Here is an 18884-nt window from a genome sequence, read left to right as displayed (position 1 = left end):
TTTTACCTTAAGAAGAATAGTGGTGGAGATTACCGTGTTGGCTGAGGAGGGTGTTGTATAAACTGCAGCCAGGTTGTGAGATTTTGCTCTCAGCTAAGCAGGGTATCTAGCCAGGCACTGTCTCCAACAATTGGCACACAAATCTGAACTGTGAATACTGTCTGGAATATTTGATCATCCTTTTAGAGGAGCTAATTTATTTTATTCAGAGTACTAGCAGCATCACATTATCCAGGTTCTGCAGGGAGGTACACCAGAGTCACCAGAGCAGGTTTTAATGTACCCACCTTTTGAATATTGAGTCACTAGTATGCAAGAGGAATCAAGGGGATCAACAGAAGCTCTTATTAAAGTAGCCCAATTCCAGGAAGACCCCTTTTCAAGCAGCAAGCACTACCACAGCATTGTCTAAGGTTGAAACCAAGCCGCAAATGAGAATTGAAGCCAATGGGGAAGTGTTTAAAAACTGTAGTTTCTCGAGTGTCCACTTGAGGCTGGCTCCGGAACTACCAGAAACCACATACACACCAATTCAAAAAAGCCAATCTTTACAGCAGAAATAATAAACATGTTTACAGCCTGGTACAAAAAAACTTGCGTTGTCAGCTAATCTCTCTTGGCTCTCACTGTACGGAGTGAATTTTTTCATAACACGGTCATTTCGAAGATATTAAGATTACAAGTTTTCCAATGAGAGGCACAGCTGACTTCATTGACAGGCGGGAACACTGTAGCTGTTGATGAGGAGGCTCAAAGCCCGCCTCTTTACCTCACACTAACTCGACAGCAGTTTGGTTGAATTCAACATTTCCAATATGGCTCCCGCTGATGATTGGCTTCAAAACAGTGCTTAAGAAACAGACGGGTGACGTCACGGATACTACGTCCATTATTTATACCGTCTGTGGCAGAGGGTCCCAAACTTTTCAGCCCGTGACCCCCAAAATATAGGTGCCAAAGACTTGTGACCCCCACTGTCCTTCCAAGTGGTTAAATGTTGCTTCATACTTCATTTACTTCATAATTTAAAATTATTTTACCTACATGGTCATGTGGCTGTGTTTCCTGTGCTGCTGTGAATCAACCTGCTACTACTGATAATCTTGTTAATTAACTGTTAGCTAACCCTAACCCTAACTTTAGGAGTCACCTGGCAACAAAGAAAGGCAGCAAACTGATTAAATGTACTTATATGCAGGGTTTTATTTCAAATGTAACTAATCTTTTGTTCTATATTTTTTACAATAATGAGTAAAATAAGAACATTTAGATAACTTAAAAAAAATGTAAAATCTCAAAGACATCTCGTAACCCCCCATTGGTGTCTCGCGACCCCTCAGGGGGTCCCGACCCACACTTTGGGAACCCCTGATCTATGGGATTAACAGAAAGTCTCATTTAAGTATTTAAGTAGCCCAATTCCAGGAAGACCCCTTTTCAAGCAGCAATCACTACCCCAGCATTGTCTAGGATTGAAACACAGTTCTAGCCATGATGAAAGGGGAGGCGCTGGTTCTGATTTGTATCCAGGGTGGTCTTAGAGTCAGCCTTCTAGGAAACTGGTGCACCTTTTTGCCTCCATGGTCCCCAGAGGACCGAGGCTACAGCAGGAACTGGATAGAGGAGAGAAGTCAGGAATCAAAGCCCCCTTTTGTGCCTTCCTCTTTGCACCGTGTCTGAAGAGCCATGAAGATAAGTTAATTAGAGTGATAACAGAAAGCACTGTTATTTTTAGGCTGAGATGATAACACAGCTGCTACGCTGTTCTTTGTAATTTACTGCTCGCTGAAAGAATGGCGCTCTCTGCTCCTAAGCTTAACTGACATCTGAGCATTTTTTAGTCCAGGTGCGACTCCGAACTAAACTAAGACGGAAACTTTTGTTGGGGAAGTAAAAGCCGATCCTGGTTCCTCTGTCCTAGCTGTTGCTCATGCCCCTGAGTCCTCAAAAAGGTTCCTTGAAAAGTTCTTGTAGTGGAAAAGGGCTTTGTGCTCTTCTCCGTGAATCGTCCGCTCTCCTGCTTCACCGATGTCTCTTTTGCATATGACAGATTAAAAAGCACAAAGGCATCATTCAGTCTGCTGTTTCCAGGAAGCCAATTAGAGTGTTTGAATCGCTGCCTCTTGGCTTTTACTTTCCCGTATGAGATGAGTGTCGATAAAAGACAGTTTTGCATATGTTAATTTCCCCTACAGCAGACTAGTTTTCTCTCTGACTGCTTCACTTGTTGGTAATTACCACCGATGTATAGTATTCTTAATAACTTCCAATTTGCTTTGTGTTCGTTACTCTCAACCACTTTTTCAGATTGTCAAAGAAAGCTCAGGAAAAAGGAGACATTCTCTCCGTTCTGCTGCATTTTGCCTCCCATTTCCCTTATCTCCTAGATAAGCACCAAGAAGGAACTGTCTCATCACGTAGACCAGAAATGGAAGAGTTTTGCGAGAGGGCAGATTATAAAGAGATAGGCTAAGTACTGCAGTGCAGACAGAGAGAAGAGGTTGTCCTGATCGAAGTGGCTCAGCTCCCTGCAGCTTCGGTGGGTTGTAAAAGCTGCTTGTTTCTTTTTTCTGAATGTTGCAGCTGAACAAGGCTCCTGTACATTCTGATTCCCCCTGCGTCCTCGTGTTTGGTGCCCCTGACCTTTTCTCCCTCGGCCCCTTCATCCCCCTCAATGCAGCATAAGGAAAAGTGAGGGAGAGTGAAAGAGAGATGAAGAGGAATAATGTATAAAGTCATTAGGGAGTTTCTGCAGCCTTGCCTTTTTGAAGGACTGCTATGCTGGAACCGTGTCAACTCCTGAAGTCGTGGCAGAGAGGACTGAGACCCACACATGGAAGGATGATGCTGCAATGTCTTCCCCACTCACTGTAATCAGATTCAGAGGTGACTCCCTCAACAAGACCTGGTTGACTCATTCGCCTACCACAGCAATATCTTAATTGAAAGTGTGTGGAGACAGACGGCCCAGCAGCCCTGAGGTGAGACCCCCTCAGGCACGGTCAAAATATACTGCCACTGTTATCTTCTGCTGCTGTCATCCTGCCTCAGAGTCCACTTTCCCTTTACTTCACTTTTAGTGGTCCCATTTCCCCCAGAGGCGTTAAATCTGATGTGTGTATGGTACTCAATCCCAAAGTATTATATCAAGCTTGTAAAAAGTCTTTACCTTTACATGAATGGACCTCCCAGAAGGGGATGTATGTAGAGCTTACTTTGCTCTTTTGAAGTATAGATACGTGAAACTTAAAGCTCCTGTGGGGAAGTTTTAGCTGGTTATGAAACAGACAAATTAATCTGACTCTTCTATATAACCGTCAGCAAGATGATAGACTTTATCTATGTCATAACTTTTAATGCCTGATACCACCGCCACCATGTCTGCATCAGATGTGATGGCTGTTAAACAAAGCTGAACCCAGGTAACAGATAGACAGGGAGTGACAGGTTTGATAGCCAGAGGTATTTTTAAAATCTTCCAAGAGAATAAATGTAGCTGACTCTGCATTGCTAGCTTATAGTCCTGGTTTACGCGTGTCCCCCAGTTGTGTTTGGAGCAATCATCCACTCCAAAGCCGTTGTAGAAGGTAAAAACAAAAACAACTTTAATACAGTGTTCTTTAAATTTCACAAAACCAAGTATTGAAAAGATGATGCTTGATTCTAGTCTAATAAACTTTATAACATGACAGACACAGTAAATAACTCCTCCTACTGTCTATGTGCAACACACACTTTTATCTTAAAGAGACAGTGACTCTTCATCAAAACAGGAACTAAATATCCTATAGACAACGAAATCCAATTACAGTTTCTCAATTAACACTAATGTTAAACAAATCTATAAACAGTCATTAATAACCTGTAACATAACTTTACCTCATACAATAAAAATTACACATGTAAACAACTAAATCAGCAGAGATAAGAGGTAAAGCTGCGTCCACTGGGGTCTCCTGTAGCTTTAAAACCTTAGTTGATGTGTTTAAGCAGTATTCATTAACACACACAGATGTTGTGAAATGAGTACACTGCAGGAAATAATTGCTTACCAGTGAATCCAACACATGGGCACACTGAGTAGATTTAGCTTGTTGATACTAGTATACTACACTTTAACCTATAACAAGAAAACACAACATTGTAGAAAAGGTCTATCTACAATAGAATAAAAACTACATGGTTTTTGAGTTTCTGTGTTCTAGATTAAAAAGACTCATTCATTACTTCGACACAACATTCATTACGAGTAGAGATGTGATCCAATTATGTTTCTTTTGCTCTTGGGAATGAAGTGAAATATGACAACAGACATCTTCACAACATTTGTACAGTTTAAATCTCTCAAATGTAGTTCTTATAGTCAAGCAATGATAACTTGCTCGGGGCATATACAGGGAATGTTAATTCAGTTACTCTCCAGGGACAGATATTTCACATTTTGTGGTTTTGTGGGTTTCTGAACATTTCTTCAGTCCTGTGTACAACTGTTAGAGAAACACAGCAAGTCAAACATACTGCTCTGCTAAGATCTGACTTGAGTGAGAAATCACTTAGCTACATAGAGTATTTGAGCCCACCAAAGTCGGATAATGTATTATCTTTAATGTTTGTTGATGGCACGGTGGGTTTTGATTGGCTGGTTATCCTGATATTGCAGAATAATTCCATTATACTGTCAATCCCTTGTGATTTGTCTATTTTTGGACCTGGAAACTGCAGTGGGAGACACTTTTGATTACTCTTAACTCAATATGTGACAAATTGCATTTAGTCAATGATGTTAAGAGACCAGCACAGTAGAATTGACCCTCACAAGGAGAGAGCAGTTTTCAAAGGTGGGACACAGAGGTTTACATGCAGGGTTTTCATATTGCTTGTTTAGTCTTCTGTTTATGTGCACCTCTACATTTCTGTAGTGCTCATGTTCGTTATCTGTACAATCGAAGGAAGTGCTTTACACACCGAGTCAGCACTCCTTCTTCTAATTGGCCGAGGGTTCAGTGTTGATCTTTAAGCTCAAGTTGTCTGTGAGTCCTCGGTCTAAACGACTGGAGAGTCCTGAAAAGCCTGTTCCCCTCAGACATGCAATCAATGGCATCTGCATCAGGGCCCCTCTGGCTCCGATGGGAAAGTGATCCAAATTACACGGCAGAAGGCCAAATCAGCATCTTGCTGGCTGTAAGCTTTATAGCTCATATCTTCAGTATACACAACAGTATATTGCAGTATGACTCTGCAGCCTTTTTTACCCTCACACAGAGCAGAGTCATTGAAAAAGACACCGGCTTCAATGCAATAACTCAGAACAACTGATGCAGTGTCTCTCTCTGTGTTTTATGTCTCTTTCTCAACCTTGCAGTCTTTTAAAAAGGGCAGGTCAAGTACTTGCTGCCAGCTGCAGCCGCTCTCTCACTCTTAGATGTTTTCTCATTACACTGTCTTGTCCGAGGGTTTGATGTTGCAGCCTTTCATGTCGGAGAGACACGCACTCCTGTTGGCGTTGTTGTGTCTAGAACTGATGTTCTTAAGCATGAGCTGCTGGCCCTTGAATTTCAAGTCATCACAGCACCCATTGGTAAGGGTTTAAATGCTGTAAAGCAGCTACTGAACACTGAATTCTGCTTATTAGAATACAAACTTGTATAGTGCTCGGCCTCAGCTGCACAAAAGGATACTCTTTATAAAACTTAAGAAATAGTGGCTGAAGCCTAGCTGCAGGCTATTGAATTTAAGCTTACTATTGTAATACTGAGCCAGTAGTCTGTTGAAAGGCTATATTTTTATATAGCGGATTAACTTAATCCCTCAGATATAGCCTCAGTGCCCCGGCCTTATAGCTGCTCTGCTCTGAGAACATCTACAGTGCAGGCTGCAGTGTTAACGGTCACATTTCTTTAGCGCTGGTCTGCTATAATTGTCAGTTTGCAATTGCTGTCACACCAGGTCCATACCGTGACAGACAGCTTTGACTGAGCTGATGCTGTGATGGAACCAAAAATCTATCGCCATAATAGCAATCCCCAGCAGCAGCAGGGGCAGCTTGTCCCCTTCTCCTTCCCCTGGGCGGTTTGTGTGCTCTGTCTCAGGTATGAAGGAAATGCGATTCAGCAGTTCTTCATTCTGCCATCCAGTCTGATAAACAGACATAAGGGGCGTGTAGCTTGTTTTTGTAATACACTTTCCAAATTGGTATCATTCGGCTGTGTGGTTGTGTATCTTTGGTGATGCTTCCCGGTAAGCTGTTGTTGTATGTTTGGTCTGTTTGGAAGTAGATTTAGCAGGTTGTTATTGAGCTGTTTAATTTTTACTCGCTTTTGTATCTATGAATATTTGATGAACTCATGAGGTGTCTAGCTGAGCCAAGCAGGAAGTCAGGGCACTTTTACCACCTGCCTGTTGATGCAACACACCTGAGGAAGCCTTCTACTCCTCAATAAAGTCAGGACAGTATTAGGGGTGGGAATTGATAAGATTTGATCAATGTCAATGCCATTGTCGATTCTGCTTATCAATCCAATTCCTTATCAATTCTACTAACGATTCCTGAGTATTTTTTTGAGGGGAAAAAAGTTGTTCTACACAGTCTTTCACACCAAATGGAACCATTTTATTTTTTTCCAAAATTATGTCTACACAAGACTGAACATGAACATATTCAACTTGAACATACTGAACAATAGGTTGAAACAACATACAGCCTACATAAAATAGACTGATGCAATAAATAAAAAAGCCACACATGCAGTCAGGAATAAACCGTCTTCTTAACACTTGAACGTGCTAAATATCTGCTTAACACTCCTTTTCTTAAAAGGATATAAAATGTAAGTGATATAACCATGCAAATACACAAGTCCTCTTAAGAGAAATAGGCATTTGTGTCTAGTAAGTTACTGGCAAATGCAGCATATACTTAACGTGAACATTACCGTCGTCGACAGAGGTCACAGTGGAGCTTGTTTGGCTAGCAAGCAACGTTAGCAGTAGCTCTTGTACGGAGACGGTCGAACACTCGACACTCCTGGAATTTAATTCCATGCCGAGTCGACAAATGCTTCAGCGTATTTGAGGTATTTGCACCTTTACATGGGATGACAGCATTGCACTGATTGCACACGGCATTGTTCTCATCTCTTTTACTTAAATAGAGCCACACTTCAGACCGCTTCTCCCTCTCCATGTTTCCTCGTGGTTGAAGGAGTTCTGCATCACAGAGTATGTGACGCAGTGCAATATACCGAGACGTGACGTAGTGCTGGGAAATTAATCCTTTAAGAAGAATCAATAACATTTGAGGTGTACATTTGCGATGGAATTGATCAATTATTGATCAATTGGAACTGGTTCGAAGTCGGATCCAGTTTTCGATTCCCACCCCTAGACAGTATGATGAAGTAGACCAGATACACTAGTCATTAGAATAACATTTTTGTATTGATATTCTGCATACTCAAGTGTTACATTTTGGATAAAATATAGTTGTGAAATAATTTAGTTTGGCCCCAAAAATAAGAACATGTCAGCTCAAGCAGTCATTTTATTCTGTGAGGGGACTCATGAAACAGTGAAGTAAAAATCCTTCAGTGTTCTACAATGGTAGGACATAGAAAATATGAATGTGTTACATATTCTTATCATGCTAATTTTAATTTTCCTGAAGCAATATGCATATTGCAAAGGCGTATGAAAATTTGTCCTGATTAACTCAATTAATTATGCATGTTTAGAACATGTGTGAAGCATCTTAGCACGTTAGAAGTGACCCAGAGTGTTAAATAGATGAAGGTCAGCAGCAGCAAAGTGCTTGCTCATCTGGATTGTGGCGTGGACGGTGTTGTGATGTTCCTGGATCATTAACTTTAGTGCGGAGAAGAATTGGCAGTGAGTGTCGGCATCGCCACCTCTAAGACTCCATTCCCCTCCCATCAGTGTTTCTGTCTTCTCCCTCTCTTCCACTCCTTCTCTTTCCCACCCTCCAACATCCCACCCCCCTCCCTCTGTTTCTCTTTCACTCTCCAAATATTAACAGGGTCATTTGAATGTCCTACATTGCTGGGAAGTTGTGATGTCGTCAGCTGCTCTGCGCTGATCTCTGAGTGGCTCTTTTGGAAAATGCAGACTCATTTGAATGATACTAGTGAGGCTCTTAAAGCGTTGATTATTGCCCTGTCCAATAAATAAACAGCAAAACTCTTCTGATTCGCGCAGAGGAGTGGAAAAGTCTTTGTTTTGTCTTTGTTCTCAAGGGAGGTCTTTCCAAAAAGCTGATTCTGTATGGCCGGTGACGAACACAGGAGCGCTGTCTGTGTACAGCTCTGCACGGTAGATTACTGAGAACGATGACTCACTGCTGATGGGATCACTCATTTACATCCCTGTGGAACAAGCCAGTTAAATCAAGTCCTCTGAGTCAGCTGTCCCTTGCTTCAACCTTCACCTTATCGTCACGATAAAGAATAAAACATCTCCGGTTGTGTATGTTGGAGAGGAAGCTTCAGAGGAAACGTGTCGCCTGCCCACTCACTCACTCAGCGAGCTTCCAGCTTTGACAAAGAGCGGAGAATAAAGCCTCTTATCTTAAGGCTGTGTTACTTTTACTCTGTGCACCCCGCAGTTCAAAAGCAACTCAAATACTTTTGTTTCAGCACCACGGCTCCAGCTGCTTTGCATGCCCCCCCCCCCCCCCCCCCCCCCCAACCTCTTTGTGCTTGTGACCTGATGTTCCCACCATGGGTACCCATATAGGCACAACCATTCATGGCATGCTCGGAACAGAAACAAACCAACAGGCTAACCTGGAGGCTTAGAGAAAACACAAGACTTTTCTAAGAACTTCTAGGCTTTTTGATTTATCCATCTCTGTCGCAACATTGTTGAAGCACCAGAGAGAACATCACACTGTGGTCAAACCTGAGGCTGGAAGATCAGAGAAGATAACAAGTTCAACTAAAGCCACTCCTGTTACGTGATATTGGTTTATTGTGGCCTTATCAAAGTTCTTACTAGCGACGAGATCACAGATAGGAGGATATTACAGCCGGGCCCTAAAGCCATACACACACATCTGTTTATGATCACTCAAACTTTCATGTTTACTTTGTAGTTGAGAATACGACATTTAACTTTCAGATGTACTTTGAAATTAATTGTGGAATCTCTGTTTGATAGGCCTACTTTCTCTTATTAAGTGTAACTCCTAACTGATAGTATAACCATGAGAAAATCTTTGTATCATATAGGTATTGATTTCTTAAAAATGCCTGTAAGCAATAAACCAGCTGTCCACGTTTCAGCTCAGAATGTGACAGGAATCCAAGCAATGTGATGTTTACCGAGAGACCCCTCCACTTTCAGCCAAATTTCATCGTGTTTATTTTTTCCTGCAGAAGCTGAAGGCTTTCACATTCCACTTCTATCAGTGGCAGCTTCATCGGGAGAGTTCATTTCTTTTTAGATCGCCCTAAACCAGTCTCCAGTACCACCTGTCAGTCACACACTGACACACACATCCAGCTTGTCCAGACTCCTCAGTGGTTTTCCCCTTCAGAGTTTCTTGCAGGGGTATTTGTGTATATGTGTGTGCGTGTGTGTGTATGTTTGACAGAGGGATGTCTCACGGTGGTGACAGCACTAGTTAGCAGTTAGATGGGACAGGCTGAAATGGAATTCTGGGAGCTGGCCTGCTATTTTCTCTCTTTCTTTGTTGAGGAATGGGAGCAGGGAAGCAGATACCGCTGCTATCTGCGGCCCCCTTTGGACACGTACCCATTTATTTTAATCTGACTGCAATTTAACTTATCTCTCTCTTGCTTAAATAACCACCCTGGTCTCTTCGGGGTGAAAGTCACAAGGGTGGTTTTACTAGGTTGTACACATTCAATTCTACCACTTTTATAAGTTGTTTTTGGAAGGAACTGGATAGGAAAGCTGGAAAGAGACAGGGAATGTGAGGAGGAGAGAGTTGAGGGATGACATGCAGGAAAGGGCCGAGGCTGGGAGTGATTTTGTCAAGGACTGTAGCTTTAACCCCTGAGCTTAAAGAGTGCCTCAGATTTCTGTTTTACTTACATGGTGCAAGCCTGGATCTAATTCTTTGAGGTTATTGTAAGTACTGTCAAGTCAAGTCAAGTCAAATTTATTTATAAAGCACATTTAAAAACACAGCAGAAGCTGACCAAAGTGCTGTACAATACATTAAAAAAAACAATGTGAGACCAAACAAGCAATCATTTAAAAAGAGACAAACAAATGACAAGGAAAGCACAGAATTGGAAATGAGAAACTATTCAGGGCTAGAGGACTCAAATGCTAAAATATAAAAGTGTGTTTCTAGGCGAGTCTTAAAAGAGTCGACAGAGGGGGCGGCCCTGATTGAGGAGGGGAGGCTGTTCCAAAGGCCTTTACATCAAAAGCACGGTCGCCCTTAAGCTTATATTTTGACCGGGGAACTGCCAGGAGACCCATGTAAGAAGACCTCAGAGGCCTGGAGGTTTTGTAAGGGCTCAGGAGGTCCGTTATATAGGGAGGGGCCAGACTGCAGCAGATTGAGGTTAAAACCAAGCGGCAACCTCGGGTCTCAAAATATGAAGTCCATTTGGAAGTGTTATTAACTGCAATTCCTCAAGCATCAGCTTGAGGCTGGCTGCAGAAACACCGGAAACCACATACACACTCATTCAGAGGGACCATCTTTGCAGCACAAATAAACATGTTTACAGCCTGGTTCAAACAACGTCTTGGCTCTATGTAGATAATTTTTTCTAAAGCGACGGTCAAGGAGATATTAAGATTATGAGTTTTGCCCATGTAAGGACCTGACTGACTTGACTGACAGGTGGGAACACTGTAGCTGTTGGCTAGGAGGCTCAAAGCCCGCCTCTCTACCTCACACTAAGTTTGGTTGAGTTCAGCATTATCAATATGGCTCCCGCTGACTATTGGCTTCAAAACAGTGCTCAGGAGCAGATGGGTGTTGTCATGGATACTGCGTCCATTATTTATACAGCCTATGGTAAAAACGCATACAAATAAAGTGAGAGAGAAAGAGAAAGCACATTTGTACCGCCCTTCTAAGATTGCCATAATAAATGTGTTTATTGTATCAGCTCCAAATCAGTTTATTGTATCTTTATTGTAAGTTACAGAGGAGATTGTTCTGAAAAAATCAGATTAAAAAACACATTTTGTCCCTCCTCATAGCCACCAGAACAGAAGAGGTAGAAACCCTCATAAAACCAACAGAAACTATCACAGAGTCAGGGCCTCCTTGTATCTCCCATATTCAATCAAGGCACTGGATCTCATAAAACTGGCAACAGTGTAAACTGTGTAATAATGTTACCGTAGTAAAAAGTTGTGGTCTCAATCTTACGAACAGTGGAGCGTGTCCTTGTGCTTGCAATGGTTATCTACCGAGGCAGAAAAAGCCTTCAAATCCTACACTGCTGCACCCTTTGATAGAAATCCTGAGGCGCTGGTTTAGCTCAGCGGTTAAATCGTGTGCCCCCACACTGCAGTCCTCCAAGCTTCGACATTGGGTTTGATTCCCACTCACGCCTCATTGCTACATGTCATTCCCCTCTCTCTCACTCCTCTGTTTCTGACTCTATTCACTGCTCCCATTCAGGCGTTCAGAGAACATTTATTGCAGCACTTTTAAATCTGTTTTTCCCTCTCTTGCACAATATATCCAGCAAGAATGCGGCAATATTATTACAGCAGCACTTTAACACACTCACTCGCTAAACCACAGGGAAATAAATTATAGAGAATTATCTCGATGTGCACTTTGCGTCCACTAAATCCAACAGGATCCTTTATTTGGTGTTGTAATTTAACTTCTCTGTCTAATCTGCATGTCTATCTGCCCTTCCCTCCCCCTCCCCCTTCTCCTCCCTCTGCTGTCCCCAGATGTTCCTGACAGTATACCTCAGTAACAATGACCAGCATTTTACTGAGGTTCCCGTTACCCCTGAGACCCTGTGCCGGGACGTGGTGGAGTTGTGCAAGGAGCCGGGGGAGACAGACTGCCACCTATCTGAGATGTGGCGTGGATCTGGTGAGTGACAGTACCAGTTCACCCGGTGTCATCATTATCGTAGAGTTCCAGTCACATGTTGTTTTGTTTGTGGAATGTGGCTGCGTCCCAAGAGACAAGCAAGTCAGTGTGCAGACACTTGTTAGTCTTCTTCTTTTAATTAGAGGGAAATTGCTTGTCTGAAGTCGACCATATATGGAGATTAGCTGTGTGGTCAACTGCATGGTGATTTCTTTTTGAAGGGCTTATCTCTTCTGCAATGCAAATGAAGTAGAGCCCATAATCCCTGCAATAAACAGTCTCCTAGATTTATCCTACATCTCAAGATTTCATGCCTTCCCCATGTTACCCATCTCGGAGAGTCAGAGGGGGTATTCAGAATCAGAACTCAAGGAGCCAGGCTTCGGAGCTGTTTCCATGGTGATGCCGCCATAAGGGTGAAGAAAGTGCCAATTATTGTGTTTGAGTACTTCCACAAGTAGTCGGAAAGGAGACACTAACTGCTGCAAAGATTGTCTGGTTTTACAGCCATCGCTTCCTACAGACTACCAATGACTCTCCTTGAAAACAGCAATGACATTTTGTGTCAGAATTAGATGTAAAGCTATTTATAACCTGCATATTACAGTTGTGCCCAATTTGTTTTTCAGTCATGCCACTATAATAGATCGCTTTCACTGACCTCTACTTGACTGTAGTCTGTCAGTCCATTTGCGTAATGAAACGGTCCAAAGCAGGTTGAAGGAAATGGCTGAGGAATGGATGATGAGCCCTTTGGCTCAGTACCAGTCCGAATAATTGACAACACATCACAGTGGTTTTCCCAGAGGTCATTGCTCACAGAGATCAACTAGATGCGGATGGAGCTGATGAAACGAATCTCCTTTCAGTGTAGGCCAGTGGTGTCAGGGTAGAGGTTGGACAGGATTCCTCGCATGAAAACCTGACCTACATTGATATCATCACCTGCTTAACCTGCCAAGCTTCATTTTATAAGTTTCAATATTGACTTTAAAGGTGTGTTTTACCTCACACCTTAGCGCTGACGATATCTTGTGTATTCCATACGCAGAGCGAGCCGTAGGTGACGGGGAGAGAATGCTGGATGTGCTCCAACGATGGGGACAACACAGGGCAGAGGTGCGCTTCTTTCTGCGTCACAATCGAGCCCCTAGCAGGGAATCAGGTGAGTGTATAAATGCAACACACCACAACGAACAGATCATTGCTTTGATTTTGATTTGATGTCTTTATTTCGAATATGTGAAAGTAAAAAAAAACAAAAAAAAACATACTAGTAGAAAAGAAGAAATAGTTATACAAAAGAAACAAAATCAGACAGTTCCATTAGCAAGCACTGAAACATTTTACTTTACATGTGCGAAAAGGAGTAGGAAGAAGTTAAAACTTAACTAATCCTACCCCTTCATTCATTATCATCTGGCATTATACGAGTGCAATCCCACAAGTCGAATCTTCATATTTACCCGACAATCAAAAGTAAACCCCTCGTGATTCTCAACACTTGTCTTCCTCATGAAAATCATTTCTTTATACTTCTAATTTAACTGGATTATGTTCTGACATTGCTGCAGCTCCATATTGAGTCTGTTCCACAGTTTTACACCACAGACTGAAATACAAAAACTTCTCCTTGTGGTCCGAACACTCACCATCTTTAATCTTAACTTCCCTCTTAATTTAAAAACCCCCTCTCTTTCAAAGAACAATCTTTGAATATTTCACAGAAGGACATTTTTCCTTGCCTTATACACAATTTGTGCGGTTTTAAAATCTACAAGGTCAAATAATTTCAATAATTTGGATTTGAGGAACAATGAATTTGTGAGTTCACGGAAATCAACATTGTGAACTATTCTGATGGCTCTTTTCTGTAGTACTGACAGTGGTTGTAGTGAGATTTAATAGGTGTTTGCCCCAAACCTCAGTACAGTAACTGAGATATGATAAGATAAGTGAACAGTCATAATAAAGCAAGGGGACTTTCTTTTTTAGCATGAGAGTCTTCATTTTGGACAAGTGCTGCCTTCAGTCAAAAGCATTTGGCACCAACATAACAAACTGTGCTACCCCTGACCAGACACACACCCCCTCTAGCGTTTAGCTTTATAAAAAGCAACTCAAATTAACAGCCTGATTAAAGCTGGAGTGAGCCGGACTTCTCTTACACTGCAGAGGTTTGAAAAAGGTAATAACTGCCTTTATCCTGGAAAGGGTTTTACATTAGTGGGGCCTTAAATCCTGCAGCAAGCCTTATTTAGTCTCACTGCTGGAGAGAAGGCTGAACACAGGGGTGTCAGTGACATCGTCATAAGCCTGTTACTTTTCAGTTTTCTTAAGAACACAGAAAACTCAAGTATTTTGGTCGTGCGATATCCTCTCAGCCTCTGGTTGCATAACTTAAGCCCTTTTACCCCTCACAGCTTGAGTCTGGCCCAGGGATTAGATGGCTGTTTTCCCTTCCTGTTATCTTAGCCTGCTCTTGTTTTCCCACAATGTTAGCTTAGCCCTCGTCAGTCTGTGCTGCAGGATTTTGCATTACCTCTGCTTCTGTTTTTTTAATGAAGATATTGGCTCAATCTTGCCACCTGTTTCTGTGGTGTTCATATTTTAAAGGAGATGTTGTGTGGTGCAGACTCAACCCTATATGTAGTATAGAAAGTAATAGTTGATTTGTCCTGATACTGTGCATGCATTTTCTTCAGCATACTGTATACTGTCATGTGTTTCTCTGAAGTCTGGAACCAGCTCTTTAAATGCCATAATGCCACTTCTGTTCACACGTGCTCTTTGCATACATTTAACATGCATACTGTATGTCAAGGGTCATCTAAAGCTATTATGCAAGCTGGAGGGCTTTGGTCATAGGCCAAGGCTTTAAGGATGAGATCTGAATGGCCAGACACCCCCCCCTCCCTAGCCCCCCACCAGGTCAGCTGTCAAATGGCGGCAGCATGATTGGATCAAAGTGTATTCATGTTGGACAGAGAAGCTCATACGCTGTTGTGAGACCTACCGCCAGACGGTTATGTATTACGTTAAATCCTGAGATTATTGCAAGTCTCAAAGAGCACTGATCTCAGTTGTTTCCCAGAGGAGCTAAGATCATTCAGCCCGAGCCGGTCTGCTGGCCTGGCTTTCCACTGATCTACACCCTCCTCTGCAGAGAGAGGCGTGCACCTGAGTGTGTAACCTTGTTCGTCAGAGACAGTGCAGGCAGAAAGGCAGGAAGGATATCCAGTCATTTTTCACAGCTGTCTGTTAAGGACAGTATTTTGTTGAATTGGTCTGTGTTGCTCTGGACTTTACCTAGGCAGCCGCCTCACACAAAGCTCTGCATTAGATTGTGCTTTCTGATGGAGATTTCTATCATGTGTTTCACTCAGGGGGGTCAAGAGGCTCAGAGCCGAAGAGGAATGGAGTGAAGGGTCCCCCAGACAGAAGAATGGAGAACGGGGTAAGTCATCTTTTTGAGCATCATCTGAAATGTGTGCTGCAGGTCGTGTTCACTGTCTTGTTTGTGGGTTAGGACGAGAGGAAAATAACATCATGACATACTTAATATGAGGCAAACCTGCAAACCTGTTACCCATATGTGTCCCTCTGTCTTATTACCTGATTTCAGTCCCACACTTACTTTAATGCACCTAAATGGAATAACTTCAGAGTCACTGTTACACCTCCGTAACTCATTATATGACTGTGAATATGTTTATGCTTCATTACGGTAATGTGGGTCATGGATTTGATTATGACATACATTTTGTAACCTAGAATAATATTTTGTTTACTGAACAACTACCTGACTAGTCCTCCTGGGATAATAATTAATTCAGCTCACGAAAACATCCTGCGGTGGATAAAAGCAAATAAAAAATTTAATCAAACATGAGAGCACTGACAAAGTTTTTATAAATATTAACCTGAGAATGACACCCTTTGGGTAATAAATGTGTCCCACAAATCCTGCCCTCACAAAGAGGCCTCCTTTGTTCTCCTTTGAGGGTTTTGATTGAAAGGTAGAGGATTGCAATACTTCACGTACCTCCTCCTGTGTTCTGCTTTAAAAATAAATGCTTTCCTGACTTCAAGGCTTCACTTATTGTCTTGAAATAGATCTAAAATAACTCTACCATTGTAATTTATAGATCAACACAAGGATGAATAGTGTCTTTTTTTTATTTTTATACCCTCCATCTCGCCCTCTTCCCAGGTGGCAACCCCTCGCATGGACATGACGCTGGCCGAACTACAAGAGATGGCTGCCAGACAGCAGCAACAGATAGAAGCTCAACAACAGCTCCTAGCTTCCAAGGTGCATACGGGAGAAGTGGAAGATGAAAGGAGAGATGGGTGGATACAGGGGCAGGGAAGAGGTTAAGTGGAGGAGATGAAAGCACAATATGGAGGAGGAGGAGGAGGAGAGAAAAATTGGAGGAAGATTAAAGAGAGAGTTGTTTAGAGAATAGGGAAGATGGTAAACAAACTTAAAAAGCACTTCTAAACATAAAGATCCTGAGATAGAGCTCTTGTGTTGGTTCTGTGTGATAGACAGGTTAGATGAAATGCTGATGGCTGCAGGTGTAGTGTTTATAATTTGAGAAGCCTGAGACAGCTGCCTGCATTTAGTTCTCACTGCACAGGACTCATCTGGTGTTTGAAGGAATCCTTTCTCTTGCTCTGGACTTGTTTCTCATTCTCCTCAGGCTTTATTGATGATGGCAGGGGGGTGTTTGACAGAAAACAGGCGTGATTTAATTAAATTCTTGGCTGACCATTTTTCTTCTCCCACTTATTTTGCTTCTCGCTGAGGCACCTTTTAATGTTTCCATTCTGCTGATCCAGATACATGTGGCGCCTTGAGATAACTTAAAAAACAGTGTCTTTCTCTATTGTGCTGTTCCTAAAATATGCCCCTGAGGCTACAACCTGTGTCATCAAGTTACTTTAGTATGTGTGCCTGAGGAGGATGTTGCAAGTCAAGGAATGTTTCCTCAAGCAGCCAAGTGCAGTTACTCAAGTCAAGTAAACAGACAGGTATTTCCATCGGCACACATGACCTGAAACGGTTCCGGATAGATGCTGTGTTGTGCTCACTGAAGAACCAGTTTTGCAGAGCTGTGGTGTGTAGTACCCTGTGTCATACTGACGATTGTTTGTTCAAGTTTGACACTGTTTAGCTCCTGATAATGCTTTTAAACTCTGTATTCAGTCAGGCATGTTAATATAAGATACATTCCTAACAGCCTGAAAGAGAAGCCGCAGAATAAATGATACTCCTCCTGCAACATCTCTTTTACTGCCAGCCCCTGAACATCTCATCAGAACATGCAGTCTAATGTCTTGCCTAAGGGCGCACGGACAGTAACATTTCAAGAAAGCTTACTCAGCCATGTTTACTCAAAAAAGAGTTTACGGAGATGTCTTTAATTATGTTTTTGACATTTGCTCCTTGCTCTGTTTTTTCCTATCTTTTCTCTCCAGGAGCAGAGGCTACGCTACTTGAAGCAGCAGGAGCAGCGTCAGCAGCAGCAGGCCTCTGAGCAGGAGAAACTGCAGCGTCTCCGAGAGAACATTGAGAACCAGGAAACTCGACTTAAGAAGGTTAGAGCCCTCAAGGGCCAGGTGGAGCAGAAACGTCTCAGCAATGGCAAACTGGGTAAGCTTGCAGACTGTTTGAAATTATGATTTGAGGTCTCCTTTAAATATGAAAGATTCAGATTTGATAGATTGAAATAAGGCTATGTCTTTCTTTGTCGTCATGATATTCTTTGTCTCTCCCTGCATCTTTTGTTCTCCCTTTCCTGGATCTTCATCATCACACACCCGCTCTCTACTTCTTGTGACCCATTCTCATCTCCTACCCCTCCATACCTTCTCCTTCTCCAGTGGAAGAGATCGAGCAGATGAATAACCTGTTCCAGCAGAAGCAGAGAGAACTAGTGATGGCTGCATCCAAGGTGGAGGATCTCAGTCGACAGCTTGAGTTGCTTAAAAATGGCAAAATGGACAACTTCCATGACAATCAGAGCTCTGTGGCTGAACTAGACCGCCTCTACAAGGAGCTGCAGGTGTGCTGAAATACAACAAAAAGCTTCAAAGAACAAATCCAACTCAAAGGTCCACATATTTGATGTTTTTCTTTGTCCTTATGTCTCGTCTTTCTCTGTGGTCAGCTGAGGAACAAGCTCAATCAGGACCAGAACTCTAAGCTACAGCAGCAGAGAGAGAGCCTGAACAAGCGCAACCTGGAGGTGGCCTCCATGGACAAACGGATCAGTGAGCTGCGAGATCGTTTGTGGAAGAAGAAGGCGGCACTGCAGCAGAAAGAAAACTTACCTGTAAGTATAATCAAACCACATAAATACAGATCTCTGTCACAGATGAGCTCTTATTTTGTGAAAGGAGCTCACTCAGCTCTGTGTTTATATGACTTAATCAATTTGTCAGGCCAATTGTAATTCAAAGCTGCAAAGAGGGAATGGATTTGGTTTTGATTAGAGCTCCCTCTAGTGGCCTTTTCAATAAAGGCTGTTTGTGTCTGTTTTTACTTCAAATAGCCTCAAATGCCCCGGCATGCAGAGCTCCCCCTTGCCAATGTAAGGAACCTTAACCTCACTATCTTCTGTGTGGAAAAATCTCCTCACTCGAAGGAGATGAATCCTCTCCGTCTTTTTTCCTTTCTATGATCCGTCTGTCTGAGACATGGCTGGTGGGGATTGATCGTTGTTTTGATCATGTCACAGAGTTTCATCTGAGTTCACGCTTCTTCACTCAGCTGTGTTTTTCAGTCCCGTTTGACAGAAACAACTTCTGAAGATGA

The 18884-nt window shown here is 42.5% G+C and overlaps 1 protein-coding gene across 2 annotated transcripts in view; it reads left to right on the top strand.

Annotated features, from left to right (window-relative positions):
• The window catches only part of tp53bp2a (tumor protein p53 binding protein, 2a), a 34126-nt gene that overhangs the window by 3959 nt on the left and 11283 nt on the right, over positions 1-18884 (top strand). For both annotated transcript variants that reach the window (XM_034681551.1, XM_034681552.1), the window contains exons 3-9: positions 11914-12061; positions 13113-13226; positions 15448-15518; positions 16275-16376; positions 17546-17720; positions 17951-18132; positions 18238-18402. In XM_034681551.1, coding sequence (XP_034537442.1) covers positions 11914-12061; positions 13113-13226; positions 15448-15518; positions 16275-16376; positions 17546-17720; positions 17951-18132; positions 18238-18402 — 957 coding nt within the window. The remainder of the gene's footprint in view (positions 1-11913; positions 12062-13112; positions 13227-15447; positions 15519-16274; positions 16377-17545; positions 17721-17950; positions 18133-18237; positions 18403-18884) is intronic.

This window comes from Notolabrus celidotus, chromosome 4 (genome assembly GCF_009762535.1).
Source record: "Notolabrus celidotus isolate fNotCel1 chromosome 4, fNotCel1.pri, whole genome shotgun sequence".
Lineage (NCBI taxonomy): Eukaryota > Metazoa > Chordata > Actinopteri > Labriformes > Labridae > Notolabrus > Notolabrus celidotus.
Note: the sequence above shows the minus strand (reverse complement) of the source record. Positions and strands in the feature narration are given on the sequence as shown.